At 39.8% G+C, this 23,958-nt stretch overlaps 1 protein-coding gene across 1 annotated transcript in view; it reads right to left on the bottom strand.

Moving 5' to 3' along the window:
- Nucleotides 1-23,958, bottom strand: part of LRP5 (LDL receptor related protein 5) — a 124,762-nt gene that overhangs the window by 62,256 nt on the left and 38,548 nt on the right. Inside the window, exons 3-5 of the mRNA XM_063158758.1 lie at nt 17,165-17,362; nt 13,444-13,640; nt 11,644-11,775 (exon numbers count right to left, since the gene is read on the bottom strand). Of these exons, the coding sequence (XP_063014828.1) occupies nt 11,644-11,775; nt 13,444-13,640; nt 17,165-17,362 (527 nt within the window). The remainder of the gene's footprint in view (nt 1-11,643; nt 11,776-13,443; nt 13,641-17,164; nt 17,363-23,958) is intronic.

Genomic DNA, 23,958 nt, shown 5'->3' with positions numbered 1-23,958 from the left:
TGAGATCTCTGTTGGTAATTTCTTCTATTTTCTAACATATCTTTAGCTGAGGCTTGTGGGGGAAAAGAAATAATAAGGGGAATGAGCTACCTGCTTAATTCTGTAGGGATGCTTAAAATTAACAACTCTTGACAGACATGCACCTATATCCTTGAACAACAAAATACACAAGAACAGAGAAAATGTTAACACAGCATGTATCACGAAGTTACACCCCCACTTGAAAGCCTGTAATAGATTGTTATCAGAGGTAATTTTTGATAGGTGCAAATCCTGTCTTTTATTACAGCACAGCTTAAAATTACAGTTGGTTATAACTGTATTTGACTCCATTAACAAATTTCTGCTAGAGAGAAAGAGTTGGCAGCAGGCTGTGAGCACAACACCAAGAGGTGAGAACTTGACACTGGTTCTCTCTAAAAACCTGGACAAACACGCTTGTCTGGCTCATTAGTTTTATCTGTATCATGGAGGTATTTTGATTATTAATGTTGGTAGGAATGTTTTCAAGGCTGCAGAAGTGCTGTGCTGTGACTTGCCCAGTGTTATCCTAGGTACCCTAGAATCTGCTTAACACATTACAGCCAGCTATTTACCTAGTGCTAAAGTGCTGTAACATACATTTAATTAACTTCATCTTCAAAACCTCTCTCACTGCAGTCACTTCTGTAACCACACGATCAAGAGATTCCCAACAGAACTGCTAACTGTTACAACATGATCATTTGTAATACCACACAATGAACAAAAGCCTTTTTGGAGGGGAGTGGGAAATACAAGCTATTCCAACATCACAATTGCAGCAACCAAACACTTCAGCAGAAGTTTATGAGAAATTCTCTATGCAAACCATAAATAGAAAACCAGGAGGGACTAGATCAATCTAAATCTTCCATTCAGAAAACATTTTAAAATACCCATACTCCAATTGTTTTACTTTTTCAACTAGTTTAAATTTTGAACTGCTTATTTTTCTCTATTCAGCTCAAGCTTTCTGCAGACCTTCAAGAGAAATGTTTAGAGTAGATCTAATCACCATAAGTGCTGATGAGCTGTTCTGGTTGACATACAATCACAGAAAGGTTTGGGTCTGAAGGGACCTTTAAGATCATCTAATTCCAACCCCTTTGTGAGAGTCAGGGATGCCACCCACTAGATCAGGTGGCTCAGAATCCCACCCAAGCTGGCCTTGGACTCTTCCAGGGATGGGGCATCAGAACAACATCTGAGTTTACAAAAAAAAAAACCCAAAAAAACAAATAAGAAGACTCTAAACTCTATTTGCAATTAATAAATCCTACAGAAACAGGTTAGGAGACATTTTTTTTGGAACTTACACAAGGTGCTTTCCTGCCATACCCAGAAATGAGTATTTTGAATATCTATGCTAGGATATCACTCTTGCTTTGATTTGGTTGGTTTGTGCTCTTGTTATTAAAAATTCATGCTTCACTGCTGGAAATGGCAACTGTATTCTATTTGCAAAACTAACTGCAATCAGAGCTGACAACAGCAAACAGACATCTCACCGGCTTGACAAGACCCTTTTTTATTCTTCCCTTGGCCCACTTCACGTTTGACAAGTAACAAGACATCTATAACACAGTAACAAATGCTCCAATTTATTCACCCAACCTAAACATGTGGACTGCAGTGGCTGCCTCTGTTAATCTTTGCCAGAAAAGGCCACGCTATTCCTCTCCCATTTGTCTGTCTGCTAATTAGGCTGGAACAATGACCTATTGTAGGTCTCATCCCCCAGTTTTATGTATATGCATGAGCATGCACCTGCATGTACAGACTCAGTCGCATTACAAACAACTCTGGAAATCTCGAGACTTGTGGGGAGAAAAATCAGATGCACTCTAAAAACTGGAAAGGTTTTAGCTCTGCTCCAAAGAACAAAATGGTAAGTGCTTTCTGAAAAGTGTGTGTTAGAAGTACTTTGACTGCAGGCAACTCCCTTACAAGCTGTTTGAGCACAGCTACCTCAGCACTCTTGATAAACAAAATAGATTTATCAAAACAGCAAGGGATTTTGTTGGTTGCTGCAATACAGTGAATTATCTAGCAAACTTCCAGTGTATGGCAAAAGGCGGCCAGAGTATGGTTTTGGGAGAAAACATGGACTGTATGAATATTGGTAACACTACCATGATGTTTAATAAGCTTTTCAATATTCAAAACAACTACAACACCTTGCACAAGGGTTTAACATTAGTCACTCTTCACACCAAAAAAAAAAATGATGCAATGAAACTGACTGGATATAAATCAACAATACTCTGTAAAATCCCCTTCTTGCTCCTCAACCTCCTCAGAAAACAGTAATATTTAAGGAGTTGAAAGAAACTTTAGCAATACCTAGAAATGAATGGAAAATCTTTTTATACCTTCTCCGTGGTTACCTTACTAGAGCCAGTTGCAACATGAACAGCACTATGCATCCCAGTCCAGGCTTTTATTTATCTTTCAGTCTGAGAGGAAGACAGGACTGCTTCTTCTTACTGTGTGACAGTGCTGGGCTGGGAAAGGCTGCCCAGGTCCTCTCCAACTGGACACTGCACATGCAATTTAAAACCAAGGGCTGCGTGCAGTGGGAGTGTGCGACCAGCAAAATAGAAACAGGAAAGGTTTCTTTGAAAGAATGTTTTGAGTGGCCACATTCAGACAGGACTTGATTTAACTGAAAGGTAAGTAAGCATAAGGAAAACTAACAATTGTGACAAAGAGCGGAAATACCAGAGCACTCACGTAACTCATAAATTACATCATTTCTGTCTGCATGGTACAGGGAAAAGCTATTGTCTCCTGTTTCTTCCACTATCATAGCAGCAGACTTCTAACTTTGCCTGAACCAGAAAAAATACCTACAAATCAGAGTTTTGACATATTCACACAGCCACCAAAGTGAAATCCCACAAATGGAATATTAGTTGACCTGCACAGCTGATAAGATCATTAGCACAAAGCAGCTGACTAGGACAAAAGTAAAGTTCCTTCCAGAAAAGGCTGTTGCAAGACAGAAATCACAGTTACCCTGTTCTAGTTTAGAAAGAAGTTTCTGTGAGACACATTCAGTTTTACATGCCCAGTACTATACTTGTGAGCACAAAGGTTTGAAAAGTTACTGAAGAGGAGTAGACAACTCTTAGGAAGATTTACTCAAAACAGCATTAATATAAGTCATAAATGCATTGGTATTAGCCAGAATCAAAGGTCAGCACAGCCATCTGGCAACTGCTGTACCAAGCAGAGAAGCTGCCCTCACACACAGCTTTCACCCAAAGAGCTCAAAGCACTTGAGCAACTAAGTCTTACCCTGCCCTGGGGTCTGTATATTCTCTGTGTGCTTTAAAAACAGAGAACAGAAAGTTGGAAATGTTAAGTGGGAAATCTGTTACCTTATGGATATCATACTCTCAGCTTCTACTCTTTGTTAACAAAAAAAAATTAACAAATCCCTTGGCACAGAATTCTTAATAACAGCTCACTGCAAGCCATAGGAAGAAGGATGGGCCAAGAAAAAGTCTGCCAAAAATCCCTACTGCTAGAAAAAGGGTAGGCTTTGGATTGTGGTGTTTCATCACAAAGAAAGGTTTTAAAGTTTACGTGTACCTCTCTCTGCTAGAGATACACAACTCCACTGGCTCAGAGCAAGGAATCACTGACTTTGGAACTGACATCCATTTCACCACCTAGATTCTGTTACACAGAGTTTTGGCAATAACACCTCAAATGCACAGAGACAATAATCAAAAATTCATTACAACTCAACAATATACATAATTAATATATTTTAAAAATGAACAAAAAGACAGTAGGCTTTCTACAATCCCACTTCTATTGACTTCTAATTGCAGATGTTTCCCATTCAGCAAGAGACCTTGAACATATTAAGTTTCTTTGCACTGCTGTCATCCTTTACACAAACAGAAATAAATATTTACACCCCACGAGCCCTCTCTGAGACTGAAAACTGTGCAATGCTTTGAAATTTAAGCATTATTTACTATGTGCCAAGTCTGATGGAGGCCCAGAAAATTCAATTCTGAACTGACACAATCAAGGAAAAAGAAAAACAGCAAAACAAAACAGACAAAAAAGATACAAACAGCTGCAAATTAGGGTTTGCAAATCTAGGGAGAGTCTCAATCTCACATTGATGCAGTAAAACAGAGGGACAGCCACCCAGTGCTGGAAGAAGCAGTCAAGCCACAGCAGCTTAGGCAGTTATCACTGGGTCTTGGAGACTTTGCCTGTGTATGTTCCTAGCACAAAGAGAATGCAAGATAACAAAGTTTACATATAAACCTTTTCAGGGCAGGCCCAGGGTGTGGTTCTTTTGCAGCATAAAATCAGATTCAATCCAGAGACTCAACAGAGCTGAAAAGGGAGAGCTTTGCTATTTCCTTTGTAGGCACACACCAAAAAGAAAAAAAAAAAAAAAAACAAAAAAAAAAAAAAACCAAAAAAAACCAAAACAAAAAACCCCTAACCACAAAAATAAGCTCTAACTAGACAGAGTTTCAGAGTCCTGGAAAGTAGTCATCAATTTGAAACATGCACCAACAAAGCTTGAAAAGAAAGTTTCATTCACCATAGCCCAGGAAAACCACCGACAACAGAACTAGATGATGATGTGGCAGACCTTCAAGAATGCTCCTCACTCCCTCCAGGTTTGTTCCTTATGGCATGTTTCTAATGGCCTTTATCCAGTGAAATTATAAATAAGGCCATTTGAACCATTACTGAACAGTTTTTAATTACAAACTTGCAATTTCAACAATTCCTGGATAAGCACAGGAATTACAGTACACCTCTGGGAGTGCAATAGGGAGAGAGGGAGTGAAGAAAAAGTCATCCATCTTCAGATAAAGTCTCCCTACAGTAGTCAAACACCAGGCACAGGGCAGAAGACACCTAAGAAATCAAAGCACCTTGCAACCAAAAGCCAATGGTTTTCCACAGCTGCATTTCAATCACAGAGCTGTCAACAGGGAGAAACAGATATCCAGTCTAGGCAATAAGGTAAAATACAGTTTTCTTTTTGCCTTTGTATCTCATGACAAAAAAGTTAGGACATGAGTGCTACTTCCCAATACGGCTCCAAATCAATGATAGAATGTAATCAAAATTTATCTACTGATACACCAGTTTCTCTTCCAGCATCTTCCAAGTGCTAGAATACTCCAGATAGTTACTCACACAATGTCAGCAGAAGTTTTATCAGGTATTTGAAAGAACTGATTCTACAGCAGTTATCCCAAATAAAATATATCTCCCTCACCCTTCCCTTTCTCAAAAGGGCTGTTTTTCTCAAATTAGTGGTTGATCTGCTTCATCAGAAAGTCTGGATTAATCCATACTGCTCCTCTTATTTATCAGGAACACGCACCAGCAAAGAAACCTTCTCTGGTGGTTAAATGGCATGAAATAAGTACTTCACCAGGAAGGCATTTGTCTGCCAGCTTGTCTTGCTTGGAGGCTTTGTTGCTGTAATAAATTCCTGATAGCTCACCAAGGAAAAAACTTTTAAAACATATGATGTGCACCAGAAATACACGGGAGATGAGAAGAAAGTGCCTTAGCATTTCTTCCTTCAATATTCTTCAATGTCTCCTGCATATTAAAAAAACACTGTACATATTATGCAGTATTAGCCAGCAGGTTCCAAAAACAGTTTTCTATTTCACAATGTGCAGAATGGCAAAGAGAAATAAGACACTGGGAATGGCAGCCAACCCTGATCAACGGCCTCAACAACAGGATCCAGGATAGAAAAGGGTAGCTGACTCTTCAAACACCTGAAGCAAGTATTTTCTTTTCCAGTTATGAAAATGTGGGGGCTTTTTTCTGGTTTTCATTTGGGAGAACAGAATTTCCTCATTTATTTGAGAAACTGCAGCTGTCACACCTTGCTCACAGAAACCCTACAACTTCTAACACCACACAAGACTAACTCACAGCCAAACTCTCCCATTTTCAAGCAAAGAGCAGTTGCCTTCCACTGGAGAAATGCCTCTGCTGAGTTGAGGTCAATGTACCATGTCTCAAATGGCCACTGACATTCTAACATAGCAGGGACAATATTATTGCTAAAAAGCAGCAGGTTAGTTACAATATCTAGACTGAGATACCTAAAAGGAGCCAGATTTCTACAAAGGACCCATCAACTGAGGTACATTTGAGTAGTGGGAGCAGAAGAGGGAAGAAATTCTCCTTGTAACCACTTTAAAACAACCGAACTCCTGCCACTGAATATATACAAGGTTCTAAAAATGAGTAACTTTTTCATTTGACTCACATTATGCTTGAAGCTCAATATACAGCAGCAGTTCTCATGCTGGCTTTAAGGAATGCTCATGCTGATGCACAGCAAGAGTTTAATTTCCACATCTCAAGCAGTGCAAACCCCTTTTTCTACAAGGGTAGATTTGCTGTGGTAAAGAAGCCACTAAGATAATTGTGAATTCAGGTACCTGACTCACTGTGAAACCTGCCAGCTACCTCAGCATTAAGGCAAGCAACTAGCAAGAATTGATGCAATTGTGGGTATTTATCCCTAATATATTTTTTGTACAGCCTTTAGGAAAGGCCCCTTATAGGAGCAATTCATTACCAAGCATTGCATGGGTAGCATCAGCTCACAAATCTGTGCCCCAGCACAGGGACATTCACTTTTTCAGAGTTCAGTAATAACATCAGTGTGAGCAGAAGCTGAAGCACCATTTGGATATGGTTGCTTCTGCAGCCAAATTCTTTGTCTTCAGCTATGGCAGAGGATCATTTATGCTTTTATAGCCCTTCCTGGAGACAGTTTTGCTTCGTCATCTTAGAATGACAGAATATCTCAAGTTGTATTACTTAACTATTGAGTCCAACTCCCTGCTCTTTGCAGGACCACCGAAAACTAAACCCTGTGAGCAAGAACATTGTCCAGACACGCCCTGGCTTAGAGCTGTACTGAGCCAATGCCCAGTGTATTGAAGGAACATACTTTACTTGGCACTGCCCTTACTTCCAGGCATCACTTTTTCGTGCAAAGTTCAAAATATCAAAAGCATTCCTCCAAAACTATGGAAAACTTGGATGTTGCATTTGTCATCTATTCCTTGTATGGCATGCAAATACACCTATACCTCAGCCTACCTCCCTTAGAACTTCTTACCAAAAGGCCTCTCACATTGCTTTCAAACACAATTCAGACAACAGAATCATGACCTTTCCCAACACAAATGGAAAAACAATAAATCAGAGTAAAATTAAATCTGCAAGAAAGAGATTCCAGTGTCACAGAAAGGCTTGGCTTGTTTTGGTTTGTGTTTTTATGTGGAAGCAAGTAAAAAAAGGTTCCTCTTAATAGATATTTAAATTTAGTTAGGGAGGAATTTAAATATGTAAAATGGATCAAGAATTAATGATATTCAGGCCATGTGAAATTGCTGCAATGAATTTGCATAATGAGTAAAGTAAAATTCTGTAGCATTTACTGAAATATTTTATCTATATACTGCAGCAAGCATTACATATTTAATGAGAAATAAAAGAAAATCCTGAAAAATATTTTTTTTAAAACTAGGGGTCCAGAAGCTTCCAGAAGCTGCATGAATCTGGACTAATTCTGACATTGTGTAGCTCTGAGTGTCCTTGCTGAAGTTAAAAAAATAGAATAAAAAAAGAACATTAGCTGAAGTCCCAGTTTATCCTACCTATTACAGCTTCATAGCCAGAGAGCCAAGCTAGTAAAGACTTTTGAGAGTGAGGTGTGGAATATTGAAAATATTTTGCAGGTATCAGCCCTGGATAATAGGTTTTAAAATGCTATCCAACTAATTCTAGTTCATATACTTTGACTAACTTGATACTATCAGAAAATTATGTGCAATGAGAATAAGAACTTTTGGGAATGCAACTGACAGGGAGAGGGAATTCAGGAAGTCAAGTGACTGCTTACAGGAAATATATCCACTTAGAAAAAAGATGAGGGTTTTGGCATTCCTTTAGAAGGCCTGCAGTGATAGCTGTATGCCAGTGATACTGAACACAGCAGAAAGAATTGATATATTTTCCAGAAACATAAGAGAAACATGCTGCTGAATGCTGTTTACAAAAACCAGCTCAGTCTTGGAAGGATGCAGACACATAGCTGCTGTACAGGAGACTGGGATCAGGGTTTAATCACAGTTAGCTGGCAAGATACACAAAAAACATCTAAACTTCCCTAAATGTGACTGACCTGAACCACGTGGTCAAGCCACAGAAGGAAGGAAAAAGCAGAGGGAGTCATCCAATATTCTGAGACTGCAGCTTTGCCCAGCAAAGCAAAACAAACTTGCTCCACACAGGCAGAACAGGGTGCAAACACCCAGCTCCATTTTATCTGGAAACATTCACTGCAAGTGAATGTACAAGTTACACCAAAGGTGCACCAGAGCTGGAGTGAGAAACAGATAAATTCATGTCATTCACTGTGCACAATGAGAAGCATGAGGGAAGTCTATCTGCTCAAAAGAGGTGACAGGTATCACCTGAAGTATCTCCCAGGTAAAAATGGAGCAAATAATTTGCTGCTGGAGACAAGACAGCCATCAATACATTTGTCTTTCTCACAACACTACAAACTACCACTGACCCACAGAACTCACTAAATCCTAGGAAGGGAACTCCAGGAGAGGAGAAAGAACAGCTTCTTGAAAGGAGACATTGCACGCAAACAGGAGAGTCATGAATCAAAATAATTCTGTTCATAAAGAAAATAAATGTGATCCTTAAGCAATGAAAGCAAGAAAAAATTCAGGATGGGCCTAAATCAGCAAAATTACTAAAAGAAGGTCCCCAAGATTGTGAAATTTCCCCTCTTTTGCTCTGCTTTTAACTGGCCTATTTGCTGGTAGAATTACACAACCCTTCTAAATGACTGCAACCAAATTTTGGTTCCTTTCTCAAATATTCATGCAATTGCTCAAGTTAGCTTAGGAAAGGCATTCAAACAAATTAACAAAACAAACAACCAAACAAACAAAACATAGATCAAGAAAACTACCTAGTATGAGAACTGAAGTTCCATTTGGAGACATGAAATGTCACTAGTCAGTTATTCTTAAAAGTTACAAGGTGTTACCAGCTCCTACTGAGTAGGCCACTCTCCACAAGCACAACCAGAACCATCTGACAGCCTTTACAAACTGTGACTTCATTACCTGCTATGCCAGCAAGATTAGGTTCAGATACCCATCTAATACCATGTACTTGACATATCCAGCAAGACCATAGTGGTCCAACACAACCTCCCAAGTCATTTCAAAGACCAGAGTTTGAATGTTCACTTTGCTAGAAGTATGTGGTCAGGAGCATCTGATTTACTTTCCAAAGTTATAACTCCCTTGCTTGTTGTTATGGGAACTTCAAGGTAGTGCAGAACATTTTCAAGCCAACAGAGGAAAACAGGCCTAGCACCATGGGTCTGCAAAACAATAAATTTATCTATTTACCTCCACAAAAGATATACACATTCCCAGAGGAGAACATACACTTGATGCCAGTTGCTATCTATCTATCTATCTATCTATCTATCTATCTATCTATCTATCTATCTATCTATCTATCTATCTATCTATCTATCTATCATCCATTAGTAGTGATGGATATTTACTGCAAAGGCAATTTTTAAAAATTTATTCAGAGCAACTCTTTAGAACCAGAGAGAAAGCAAGAACGAACACCAAAAGTACAAAACTACAGGAAAATGAATTATATTTCAACACAGGCACAATACTTAAGGTTCCAGCATATCAATGATTAGTTTAGTCAAAGCATAAAAATCCAGAGTTTCATGATATACAGATGTAACTCTGCAAGACAAATACTGGCACAGTTTGTCCTTGAATTCATTTTTTTTGTTAATTACCTAGGTCCTTTACCATTTGTAAAGAGCTACAGAGTGCTCTCATCTGAACATTACCAATGTATGTTTACTTCAATATTCAAGAGAGCTAAAATCACCTAAGCACCCCAGGGCTTTTCTGCTCAAGAATTCTTTCTGATAGACATATACAGAAATAACACTCTATAGTTACATTTGCACCAGTAAACTCCCCATGTGGACAGGGATTTTGAGAACAGAATGCTTTTCCCTTCTGCAGGTAAACCCCCAGCAGCTTTTGTGAGATTCACTTAGCAGCCTGAAATCAAAGCAGCTCACATGCCCAAGTGACTCTGCGCTTTTGCACCTCTGCCCAAGCCAAGAGGAACAAAGTGAAGAGGTGGTCAGCACCCGTGGGTCTGCAGCTCCTGCTACATCGCCGCTACAAAGGGCTCGTGCGGAGAACAAAAAGTCAGCTCCTTGCAACCAAGGAGTTAATTAGCAAGATGGGAAAGAGAAGCACATGGATGTTGGCATAAGGCAGACAGGGCAACAAAAGATGTGGAGCTTGGGAAAGAAATAATCCATAAAACTGAACGAAAAAGCTACATTCTTATGCAAAACCAGATTTCCTGTTCTCATCCCACTTTTTTGCCCTCCTTTGACAGAAAACCCTTGGCAAACTGTCTGGCCTGACAATGGAAAGGTGAAAGCACAGTATAAGCAGTTGGTCCTGCTTGTGCTATCTGCCAAAATGCCAAAAGCAGGCTGACCTTTATTCCCACTGCCAGAAACATGAGGTCAATATGAACCTCCAAAAGGTTGTCCTGAGCATTCAGTGAGGGGTTTTTAAAAGCTGTGAAAGGGAAACTTTCCAAAGCTGGAAGGAGTAAAGGGAAAAGTCTCTTAGCAGCTGCAAAACTACCTTATAAGCCTTTCAATTAGAGTAGGATGAGCTAATAAAACCGGCCCTTAAACCCTGGAGATTCAGTGTTTAAATTCTGCTTCTGGTTCACAATTGAAAGGCATCTCTTATGCGTGCTCTAGTACACAGAGGAATCAAGCCACATCAGAAAATGATTATATTACTTGACTAGACTCAAAAGCACACTGGAGACAGGCGGCAGAGTCAGGAGAACAGTCTCCAAAACCTTCCCCCCTATGTTCTATCACCATATCAGTGTTAGTTGCCTGCTTTTCTAAGATGCATCTTTAAAAAAGACCTATCAATCAGTGAAAAAAATAAGACTTCAAAGTATACCACTTTGTATACCATTCAACCTGTAAATTCAAAATATGCATCTAGTCACACTGTTTAATTAAAAGGCATGTCCTAGCTATTCTTCTCTAAACAGCTTTTTATTGGTGACACACAACCCTCTCCTACTTCTCAGGGACACCATCTAGAGCAGTATTTTCTCAGTTAACAACTCAGCCACCACTGCTTTATCACAGACCTGTTCTGGAGGATGAATGGGAGGGAGCAGAAGTTTCTCCACTGTCCAAATGGAAAGATGTCCTACATTAACTTACTTTTGATAAAATCCAGAGAACTGTCAACCCTAAACACAGGCAAAAATCTCTGATTTCTACTACAAGGGATTACTTTAGTTCATAAAAACCTCTGTCTTTGGTAGCTTAGTGGGAGGTTTGTATGCAAAATAATATTTCAGTTTATCAGGCAGCTCCTCTCAACTCAATTCTTCAAGGATCAGCTCTGAAGCAGTGAACCCAAACCACACCAACACTGTGACTGTAGAAAAAAGCCAAGTTCCTACCTGCTTTGCACGTCCTGCCATCATCTTCCAGCTGCACACCAGTGGGACAGGCACAGCTGTAGAAGGGGTCCCTTGGAGACAGCAGGCATAGATGGGAGCAACCACCGTTGTTTTCCTCACATGGAGTGTGAACTTCAAGAAACAAAGCAGATTTAGTCTAAGTTTTCTAGAAGCCCATAAGCTCTGTTTTCTCCCTGAGGGAGAAATTACAGATCCCAAATGACTGCCATAAGCTTTAGTGCTAAAAAACAGAGGAAATGCTTGATTTCCCCCCCCTCCCCAGCATCTTAACTCTAAGGGCACCTAAATTGAGATGTATGCAACTGATGGGACAACCAGTTCTATGAAAGAAAACAAGAATTTGTACAATTCCTACATTACAAATTCCTACTGTTGCATGTACAGGACAAGGATGGACACATGACAACTGACCACTCCTTCTTCCTTTAATGGGGAAAAAAATGACAGCAAGACATGAAACCATATGAATAGGTAATTATGGATAAATATTTCCCCTTAAAAAAAACACTTGCAACTTTTCCAAGATTTCTGCAAAACTGTAGTTTCAATCATCATCTGAACTACTTTAATATAAAAGCACAAAATGTCTGGCTAATTTGACTTTTGTTACTTCCACTGACACTCACAGGAAAAAATAACAAACTGGTAAGGAAGGAATCCAAGCCTGATCTTAATGAAGTCAACGGCATCTGAGCTATTTTCAGCATATGCTGTTTCTCTGTGTGCTCTATTTTCTTTGTGACTGACTCAAATACTATGACCCAAGGCTGGGACATTCCTGGAGCTAAAAGCAATGACAAGAATTCAGCACAGACAAACTCTTATCTGGAGCTGTGAGATAGACCAGGGTGCTGTGCATACCCAGTAACCTCAAGGAAAACTTGCACATGTTCCGTCCCCAGGATGAGCTCTAACTCCTTTTGCTTACTTTCAGGCCTGTTTACTCACATCCTATTAACTTAATTGGAATAACAAATACTATCTTTAGGGAAGCAGATTTTACAGCTGGCATAAAGAAAGAAGCCAGTCCAAATGGCAAAAGTATTTCCTCTGGACAAGACTTGATTCTTCCCAGAGCTACTCAATTATACATATTTCACAACACTGATTTTAAGTCCCATTCTCACAATCCTAAAAAACTCCAAAACCTCCAAAACCAGCTGTCACATGGAATCATGTGAACATACAAAATACATGCAGCTCTACTCAATTTTCAATACTCTACTTCCTTTGAAGTAGCACCAGAGAATGTATAGAAAAATAGAGGCACGTGTGTGTCTACATGAAAGCTCAAAACTAAAACCCTTCCATACTAAGATGTGCACAAACTATTTGATGTGTACTGAAGATAACCACGATCAAGTTTGGACTGCAAAAATGGCACTTATAAGTACGACATGAACATTATATATTTTGTGGCAATTTTAATTATTAAAAAAAAGTAATAATAAGCATTTCTTACAGATGCCTTTAAAGCAATGGCATTAAAAAGATGCCAGGTAAGTTGGTATCATCCTCGTTCAAATATTCCAAACCAAAACAAGTCACTGAATACTGCACTGGATTTTGCTACCAACGGGGGCAGTGAGTGAGTTCACACCAATTGGGGCCGGGATACTCAAAGCAAGGCACTGGATTCAAGCACTTCTACCTTTAGCAACCAACGCCTTGACAAGTGTGCAGAACTTTGAAACTCCACACTGACCACTTTGCTGATTGACATTTTCCCTGCCAGAGAAGCAGCAGCCAAGCAGGGGTTTGGGGGCAAGCAGGACGTACAGTAGGGCTGTCGGTCGGGGCTCAGGACCTGGATGTCCATGGGTGAGTAGAGGGCAGACAGGATCTCCCTCCTCTTCTCTCCCGTGCGTTTGTTGCAGGCGTGGATGGAGCGCGTCTGCCAGTCCGTCCAGTACAGAGTGTCCCCAGACAGCGTCAGGGCAAACGGGTGGGTGAGGCTACCTTCAACAACTTTTTGCCTTTTGGGGAGAAAGAGTAAGGATTAAAAAACTGATTGCTTCCACTTGTTACCACACACACATGAAAAAATTTGCCTCTGTAGAAATTCACGTAGGAACTGTCATCTTTCAACAAATTCATGGGACCAAGAGATTCACCTGGTGATAAAAGGGACAAGCAGTCTGAAAAATGTAAAATAAGGTTTTACCCCTTCATAGCAATAAGGACACAAATATATTGGGTTTCAGAACATCATAGTATCCGATTCAGGCTCTACACTGTCCCCTTAAGTTCCTTAACTTCAGGAGCCGTGCAAATACCCAAACACAAGTGACTTTCCAAGGAAATAAGGTCCAAAGAGTGCTCCTCTGATTATAGCAGCATATGACATCTTTGCCCAGAACTTCAGTTTGCACTCAGTCTCTTCTTCCAGGAGAAAAAGGCAGAAATGACCTATGAGTCTCATTAAATGACCCCTCTCTTAATTTTGCAGCAGAAGGAACTATTTTTCAGATTAATTTTTAATGTAGAGCAAAGGTCAGTTATATTTTTCCTAAAACTAAATATTTATAATTAATAAAAATCTGAAACATTTGAGGTGGTTTTCCAATTACATACTGGCACATATCTGAGAATTAGATGAACTGGAAGCCACAAAACACATGACATTTCTAACATGTTTTCACAGGATCCCAAAATTTATACCAGTTGCAATAAATTTAGATTTAGTAGTTTTGAAGACATTTACTAAGCCAGAGAAAAGACACTGGACAATTCCTCAGTCAAAACTCTCAGGTACTCAGTTTTCACAAACCCATGCATTTTATGTATACACAAAGGTATGCACACAACTTTCAAACCAGTGTTGTGACACAGGAAAGCACTATTCAAAATTTTTCATAATATGACTTTGAGAAAGCTGAAGTCTCAGTGTCATCCTGAAGGAAAATAAGGAACTTAATTTTCTTACAACTCTATTAAATCTGCATTCAATTTTTTTCCACTGAAAATGTTTAAGGAAAAACAAAAACCAGCTAACATTTGGCAGGTAAAGGACTCTGCTTCATTTTGAGCAGCACAGGTGATTATCTGCATTTTCCAGGGTAGAAGGGAATAAAAAACACCCCCAAAATTCTTGATATATATTCAGACATGGACGAGTCTAAAACAGACTGTGACATGCACAAAAGTACCAGAATATACATGAGAAAACAAAATTATTCATAATATTTCTCTTCTAGAGATAAAATTGAAACTGTTCCAAAATTCTCTCTAATTACCACTACTTCTTACCATAAAACACAACAGAATAAATACAAATACTAATTTCACTTTCCACTCTTACCATTGCTCTTTCCTCATCACTAATAACAGCAGTGGCTGTATCCTAATATCATAACAGCTGCTTTCCACTATGTATTGCCCCTATTTCCATCATTCTTAGATATCAAGTCTCCCTTTCTCCTGTAATTACATCCCTTGAAATAGTTCCAGAAAATGTGGGTGCAAATTGAAGCTTGCTAAGAGGCAGGTTGCTCCAGTAACATTAATCCACCACATGGAATGCAAATTTCCTTTTTATTTAGATTTTGAGGTAATCCTGAATGGATTCTGCTATGGGAGGGGTGGAAGCATTTGAAACATCACAGATTTCTTTATTGTCATGGATGAGTGAAACTTGCTCCATGTTTAAGGAACAGAAACAACTTCAGAAGTTACCATCTAGTCTGAGCCCTTACTGAAATGCACCTTTAACACCAGAATGCAGGAGTCCCAACTTCACAGACATCTGTTTCAACGTTGAAGAGTGAAAAGGGAATAAATAAAAATTTCATTTAAAAGGAGTTATGATTCAGATCAATCTTCATGGCCTTTTATCAACATCCATAAGACTTTCAGAGTTATTATGCTGGACAATACCTACAAGTTTGCATGCAGTCAGACATCAAGAATGTCCAGAATGCACCCTGTACAGGGATATTCTGATCTCAAGTGTGCATTTACATGCTCTAGCACCTCAATAAAATATGCAAGAGAGACAAATTTTTCTTAATGCAAAATACATTGTTATTTACTAAAACACTATTTGATTTATGGTCCAACAGAAATCTCTTTGGGAGGTGGGGCATGGATCTATCACAAAGTAATTTGGATAGATTGCTGGAATTAGTGCATTCAAAGTCTTTCTCCCTTTCGGGTGGCTTTTCTCTACCTTAAAATGAGCAGAATAGATTTTACTTGCCAATTACAACTTCAACATTTACACACACATGCAAGTAAAGTCTGTACAATTTGTATGTGCATGAAAACCCCAGAAAGAGCCTGGAAACCTCAAACTCTGCCACTCTCCCCCAAATCAGAGAAACATACTCTATGCTGAATCATATGAAAATCTTTCCTTCTGTCTAGGAACCTGCAGCCAGAGTGGGAGCTACCTCTGCCTTCCACAAAGGCCTTTTCCCTGTCTCCACCCTGGACTGTCAGTCAATACTTGTCACTAACTACAATGCCACCATTATCCAGCTCTTACACAATGCTCTCAAAGGAACTTGAGAGTGTTTTATAAAGGATGTCAATATTGCTATTGCTCTTTTATGACTGTGAAAATCAGGCATAGAATGCAACTCAGTAAAAAAAAAATTGAGAAACACCATGGAAAATTTTTTGGGGGGGAAGGCATATTATTCTATTACACAGAAATATGAAAAATAGAGCTCCTCCAACTTTTCACCAAGGCAAAACAATTTTATTGACACAGGCATTTTAAATGTTATGAAATCATGAAAATGTCATTTAAAACTACCTGAAGACCAAAGCCAGACAACAGTGCAGAGATTACTTTGGCAGGACATTTTACTGCACGTGACACTCACCCTTCAGGTCCAACACATCCTGCCCACTGAGCACTGCACAGAACTGAAGATGCAATCTCAAATGCCAAGTCTGCCCTGCCTGAAGTGTCATTTCTCCATGTCTACAGAAGCCAAAACTTAACAGCACACTTGGACAGCAGCCACCAAAAAATTTCCACCCTGTGCTTTCCAGCAAGCTTTAGGAAATCTGCTTCCTAAGTGCTTGTGGTCTGAAACAACCCAGAATTGGTTAATTAATAGGCATGACATAAAGGACTTCTCTGGATGGGGCCATGGACAAGGGTGTCTCAATGTGTATTTCTCGTTGGTTAAAAAAAAACATTAACAATACTGTAAAATCCCAGTCACAAGTTAAAAGTTATATTGTCTAGGGTCAAGAATAAGCATCCCCAACTATTTTCAAGACAAGTAAGAGCCTAAAAAAGAAGAACCCTGCTGTACAAGAAGGCTGTGAACAGTCTATAGTGAAATACTGATACAAACAGTCTTACTCTTAAAACCAGTTTTATAGTATGTGAGGTTATTTTTTGCAAGGCAATTAAGAATTGCATTTTTAAAAAATGGGAAAGTATTTGCATTATTCTAGATTAGTAGGGGAAAAAAGTCTTATTTCAACATGAACACAGAAAGTGAGAAATTACTTACACCTTATTATAGACCAGAGAGCTTACCTAAAGGAGCCATCCAGATTTGCCCTATGAATGAAACTCAGTTTTGCATCAGCCCAGTAAAGTTTCTGCTCGTCGAGGTCTATCGTGAGCCCGTTTGGCCAGTAAATGTCGGAATCGACAATGATCTTGCGCATGCTGCTGTCCATCCCTGCCCGCTCTATCCGGGGCGTCTCACCCCAGTCAGTCCAGTACATGTATCTGAAAGAGACACACACACAAATGAGGCCACAGGACACGCAGGGACAGCAGCTCTTTGCAAAGCCTGTAATGGTACAATGGTACATTACATCCAGCAGGGTACAGACACCAGTGTTTACTCCCAAAACTTTTACACACTTATTAAAGCAAATCAAACTCCAGGCCCACAAGGCACAAAGTAAGTCCTTCATGAAACCATCTCACAAGTTTTGTGTATTTACCATTGTCTCCCAAAGCTGAGCAGTACCTGATTGTTATAAGCATTTATAACTGAGTATCATCCCTTTGTGGTCAGTTGCTACAAGTTAATATCCTGTATTGCAATGACCACAGCTTCACCTCCTTTTGCAAATCCATAGAGAAAAAAAGAATGAACTCAAGTGTTCTGAAATCTGTCAAAAAAATAAATCACAAATCCATGAAGTCTTAGAAAGACATTACATTTTTGGAATTTTTTTTCCCCATTCCCATCCATGTGCCAGTTTCCCTATCACCATGTCCCAGTTTCCCTATCACTCCACCTATGGGCAATGTAAGTAGCCTGAACAGACTCACAATAGGTTAACAGCACATACCAATTGGAAAGGACCACATCAAAGTGTGGCAAATCACACAACATCTGCACGAAAAGCTGAGATTGTACAGTTACAAGAGAAATGGTCTGGTGAGAAGAGGACAGCCAGTTCACAGCTGGTAAACATTACCCAGCACCACATATGCGGCCTGCAAGTTGCACATGCAAACACAACACAGCTGCCTCAGGGTTCTCAGAGAAATACACTGTCTTCCCAATGCCATGACAGCCTTTTGGGCCATGGGTTTGTGTGAGGAAGCCTTTGCCCTGAGGGAGCTCTCAAACATAACCAGGGATCTGTGCCCTGGACCCATCACCTCCCCAGGCTCCCTGCACAGTATTAGATCAACAGGAGCTCCAGGTGGGAACCAGCTGGGCAAGAGCACAGAGCTGCATCTGAGCTAAGTCCTCTTAACACTGCAGCTCCAGAAAAGCATGGTAAAGAGACATCTATTCAGTTCTGCACAATGTTGAGCCAGATGTTTCATAACCTGGCTTATCTCAGACGCTTAGCTCCCCTGAGAAGACAGCACTCACTGTGCAACCACAGTAGGAGCCACTAAGGAAGTAAATGAATGTGGATTGTGAAAACACACTTAAACTTTATGCTTTATTTTATGAGAGAGACTCCTGTCCACACTTCAGGGATGATGTAGGGACTACATTTGTAATTGCTGCCATGTTCCTCTGCAGGGGGATCTTGCTCTCCCCCCTGCAAACTGCAGAGGCTCTGGAGCTGCTTTACCCGCAGCTGGGCCATCATTTCAGCCAAGGAGGAACAGGCAGCTCTACAGCTATCACCAGCAAATGTCCCTCACAACACACTTAACCTTAAAATGTTCAGATCTCCATGTGCATCCTCCACCCCAATTTAGGCAGATCTCCAGTTCCAGGGCAGTCACAGCACCCACACAGCAGCATATACAATCATGAGCAGTTTATCCCACTAAAAAGGGGAATATAATAATATAATAACCATGCAGATATAGACAGACAGACATTGCTCACTTGTATCACAATCCACATACACCTGAGTGTGAGATCTAAAAAGTTTTCTAGGTGCAATAAAAGACTCCATATGCAGGTGACTCCGCAGGCTTCTGGCACAGCTCACATGAGAGTGGCTGAGGCACAGTCATGTCCCCAGATGCCTTCCCAAAGCTTCCTCAGCTCCAGCTACCAGGACAGACTGACAGCTCCTGGAAAAGCAGCAGCAGTAGCTGAGAGCTGCCCCAGTTCAGAGGACAACCTATGAATGTAAATTGCCACTCATTTTGGTTTTCCTTAACAAGTCAGGCTGTAATTTGTGGCAACTCAGACTGTGTGGGGAAGCAGCTATTGACAAACAACTGAAGACAGAGAAAAGTAGCCTTAAAAAACCTGTCTGCACAACCAGATGCTGAATCACACTGTGAAACTGATATGGCCAAATACTCATTTTGGTCAGGTCAAATCAGTTGTCTGATCCAGCTCATCTGATCCTGCTCAGCTTGCACCACCTGCATCCAGCTCTACAGGAATAAGGACAGACAAAAGATAGACTGTTGAATGTAGAAAAATGTGGCTATTAGAAGTGACTTTGGGCCATATCATGTGGCTATTGAAATATGTGAGTGCAGACTAAAAAGGAGATTAGACCATTAGACAATTAGACCATGAAAGTTACTTAAAAAAAAAAAAAACAAAGGAGACAAAACTAGCTAAGTCCTATTCAACCCTCAAAGCAGGTTAAAAGGATGAGAAAACATCTCTTAAATTATCATGGAACAAAATTCTCAGGCCTTCCATTAAAATTTCAGCCTGCACTCTCAATGCATTCAGATGAAGGAAAAAAAAATATCTGTAAACCAAAGAGCCCTCATGGCTTTTCTATGATATTAAAGGAGCTCCAACTCAAGAGCTCCAACTCTTCCCAAAAAATAATGTCATTTAATTTCATAGGTGATGTGTGTTTACCCTTGGCCTCACAGAGACTGCTGTACAAAACTAGTACTTTCAAATTCACAAACTTGTCACAGGAAAATTGCATCTCTACATTTCAGCTCATTAGCAGGCACCAAGCTCAATGTTACTCAAAGGTTTAATACTGTGTGGTATTAGCAAAGTAGCTGCACCACAAAGGAAGGGTCAGCAGGATGAAGATGCACTTAGACAACATGGAGAACAATCTAAATGCAGGCAGCCTTCCTTCAAAGCACTTCTCTCTTGGTTGGATTTTTCTAAAGCAACACAGCCTGTCACCACCTTGTCCTGACAAAAGGCTGTCCCTGCAATCCCTCAAGTATCACACAGCTGATCTTCTCAGTGACCTTTTCAGACTATAATGAACACCTAAGGAGGTAAAGGTTTTCTTCCCTCTGTGTGCCCCACAGAATCCCATGGTCCATCACAGGAGCAGACACCAAGCCACAGAAAAGCAAATACAATTTTTGCATCCTTTTCAAAGAGGTTTCTGTCCTTTATCAGGCAGCAGGTGCCGAATTGCCAAGAATTTTAGGAAATGTGCTCTGGCTTGGGGATCTCTCAACACATCAAGATCCTGAATTGGGAGTTTGGAAATCAATGTAAGAGGCTGCTCCTACAGCAGGACTGATGTTCTGTGGTCTAAGTGAGCCCATTTAAAACCATACCACTACCAAATGAAGCACTTCTTCTCCAGTGCCCACCCTGGTGTTGACATTAGCATTCTAACAAGGAAAAAAAATGAGAAAACTCAAAACCTTTCAGTTACCTTAGCAAATAATCAGTGTTACCAATGTTTCTGCAGCAAGGGGTGCTTAAACAGAGGGAGCAAAGAACAGCAGCAACCAGCCAGCTGAAGCCACCTGTGAAGCTTGCCCAGAGAAAGGGGCATTTCTCATCACCTCCCCCTAGGCCAGTCACTCACCTTTGAGTCTGCAATTAGCTAGGGCAGCCCTTTCCATCCCTCCTCTTCCACCTTTCTTTAGCCTAGCATCTAGGCTCTAATGACATTTTTTTTTGCAGCACAAGGCACAAATGAACACTGGACATGAGACTCTAACAAGCCATAAAATTTCATGTTTTAACTGCATGCTTGTAAGGGATTTTCAAGAATGCACAAAATGTCAAGTTTTCCCTTTTTTGCCCTCCTCTATTTTGAGTGACAAAGCTAGTTCAAATTAAGGTAAAAATACAGTGTTATGGCTGGAACACAGAGCAACCTGAAGACAGACATTTTTTTGCACAAGTTATAAATCCTAAAGAAAAGAAACATCCATGGTTATTATGGAAAGAATTACACAAGCTTAACTAAACCAGCACTGTAAACTTAACTGGAACAGTAATAAGAGAATTTTTTGGGGCAGGGGGAAAGCCTTCTTGCTATGACTTATCATGAAGAAAAAAAAAAAAGGCTAACTATCCTTGAAATAACCCATGGATCTGATTAAAATTATTAGTCTCCTGTCAAAAGTACTGAAATCTGCTTGTACTAGCTTGTTTATCAGAGAAAGAGGAATACAGGAAAAACAGTGGAGAAATTAAAGATTTTAGTAATGTCCTGAATAATAATTAGGCCTTACAGCCTCCATCTTCCAAATGCCTGCAGTCTACAGGATCAATTCCTACACAAAAGCAGACACTTTTGGTTGGAGCTTTAAGGGCAGGGGAGGAATATGGCAAAAAGCTCCAAGTAGCTTCTCAGAGAAAGGAATCAATCTGCATACTTTAATAGTTTATATGCAGGACAGGAACAGATTTTGGTTCATCCTGATTTAAATTAACCTTCATTCAGGAGCCTGGAGTGACGTATTATTTCTGCGGGGGGGGGAAGGCTTTCTGGAATTTATTTTTTAAAGAATGCTCAAGAGTCCACATCTATTATTGACCTCAGTATAAAACAAGCACTTGAAAACAGTCAAGACATCTGGGACAAATGATGGTTCTGGACTGGGATTTTTTGTTTTTCAAATAGAACCTATTTTCCAGGTGTCCAGTATATTAACAATCCCTATCATTTCCATTTCACCATTTAAAAAAGAAACCCCGCATTTGGGCCAGATAACATTTCAGAAAAATAAGTAGACTAAGCAAAGAGTCTCAGTCTGGCACTACCTGTGCTATTATGCCTCCCAGTTTTTGAAGCCAGCTGAAAAGATGCACACTGAATAACAATGAAGAGCCTAAGGCAAGCATTTGGGTAGGTTTTTTTGTTTGGTTGATTTTCTTGGTGGTGGTAGTGTTTTCAAATGTAAATTCCAGAGTTTTAAATACCCCTGGGTCAGGGCATGCCATAACAATTGTAAGAAACTAAAAATATCAAACTCAGTATCTCTGTACACATTAGATCGATCACATTTTAGGAGTGGCATCTGAGGAGTTTTATATCCTTCTTGCATGGCAACAGGTCAAAAAAAACTAACAGCACTGAGGCTGTCAAAGAAAATGAAAACATTAATTCCTAAAGAGCTAATGATAGGAAAAAAAAGCCCTTGTGAGCAAAATTCACTGCCAAGCAGCTATTGCAAATCAATACCCTTAAAAAAAAGTAACCAAGCAGCACTACATATGCTCTAAACAAAAAGCAGACCTTGGACAAACTTGTGAGTTACTTTATTTACTTCTTCAGAGATGCTTAAGTGTCTCCCTCCCTCACTGATTTTAAACCTTAACTCCAGACTTCCAAGGCAGAAAGGAAGGAGAGGCAGGCAGAAAAAGAGACTAACATCAAATGATAATTTCACAGCACTTGCACCAATTCTGTCCCTAAACTGATCTGCTGCACCACTTTGCTACACCAAAGAAAGGAGCTGGAACAAAGCAGAGCAGAAGCCAAAGCTCCACCAAAGCCATGGTGTAAATGTACAGATTCTCATGAACACACAGCCACCAAGAGTCCATCCAGTCCAGCAGCCAGAAGCACCAGACCCAAAAGAGTACATAAAATTCAGTTACTGCTCTATATGTAAGCACATACATGTCATGTGTTACATATATTACAAATAGGTAAGCTCTATATGTAAGCTTCAAGCTTCACAACCAAGCTTTCTATCAGAACTTAATTAAATGCAATTCAACTGCAGCCAACAAGGCCCTGGGTTTTGGGATATAAACTCCCACATTGAATCAGGGCTTAAATGGTGCTTCCTTCCTATCAGAAGAATGGGACTGAAAACCACCTTGCAAAAACAAACAGATTTTGAAGTTGGCAAACTGCACCCCAGTGGGGGTTTTTGTTGGCTTTGTTTTTGGGTGAGTTTTTTTGTTTGGTTGGTTGGTTTGTTTTCTTTCCCCTGCTTAACTCATTTTAAAATTCCAGGTGCAGGAGCAAAACCAGAATGAAGACCATATTTCCCCTCAGTCTTAAAGCTGCAGGTTATTTCTTATTTCCCAGTGCTTCATGTCTCTTGTCATTATTTTTACAAAGATTAGAAATCAGGACTGTGCCCTCCAAGAGCAGCCAATCAGCCATCTGAGCTGGAAGGTATCACAGACATAATAAAAAGCAGTCAATGTTGCCCAAACACTTTTTCCATCTCCCAAAATGCAGTACAGCTGCCAAACCTTACATAACCTGCTTACACAAAAGGGGCCAGTTGTACAGATGATATAAATCAGTACAAACTTCTCCAATTTCAACAATGCTCTTGAACTTATACAAGCCCATGGCATAAAACAGGAGTTTACAGGAAATTGCTATGAAGTTTAGATTCCTGCACATTTAAAACTTACTTCCCCCATCCCACCTTTAAAGCTACAAAAACTCCACTGTGAAATTAAATATCCCCAACTGTTTACAGAAGGAAAGAATGTCTATCTCACATAGCATTAAGCTGCAAATTACTTTCTTTTTTTTCAAATTACCTTTTTATTTTCTTTTCTTTGTTTCAAGCACTGAATTTTGAGACCTGGATGTCCTTGACAAAATCATTACAACAAACCCAAAAATATGTCATAGCAAGTAATCATTACAACTAATCACATTGTATTCAAAAAATGTGTACAAAGCAAACAAAACCCTTGAGAACCAGCCTTCTCCACTACAGTTTTCCTACAATGTCTT

This window comes from Melospiza melodia, chromosome 6 (assembly GCF_035770615.1).
Source record: "Melospiza melodia melodia isolate bMelMel2 chromosome 6, bMelMel2.pri, whole genome shotgun sequence".
Taxonomy (NCBI): Eukaryota; Metazoa; Chordata; class Aves; order Passeriformes; family Passerellidae; genus Melospiza; species Melospiza melodia.
The sequence above is the reverse complement of the archived record's forward strand: the minus strand, read 5'-3'. Positions and strand labels throughout refer to the sequence as shown.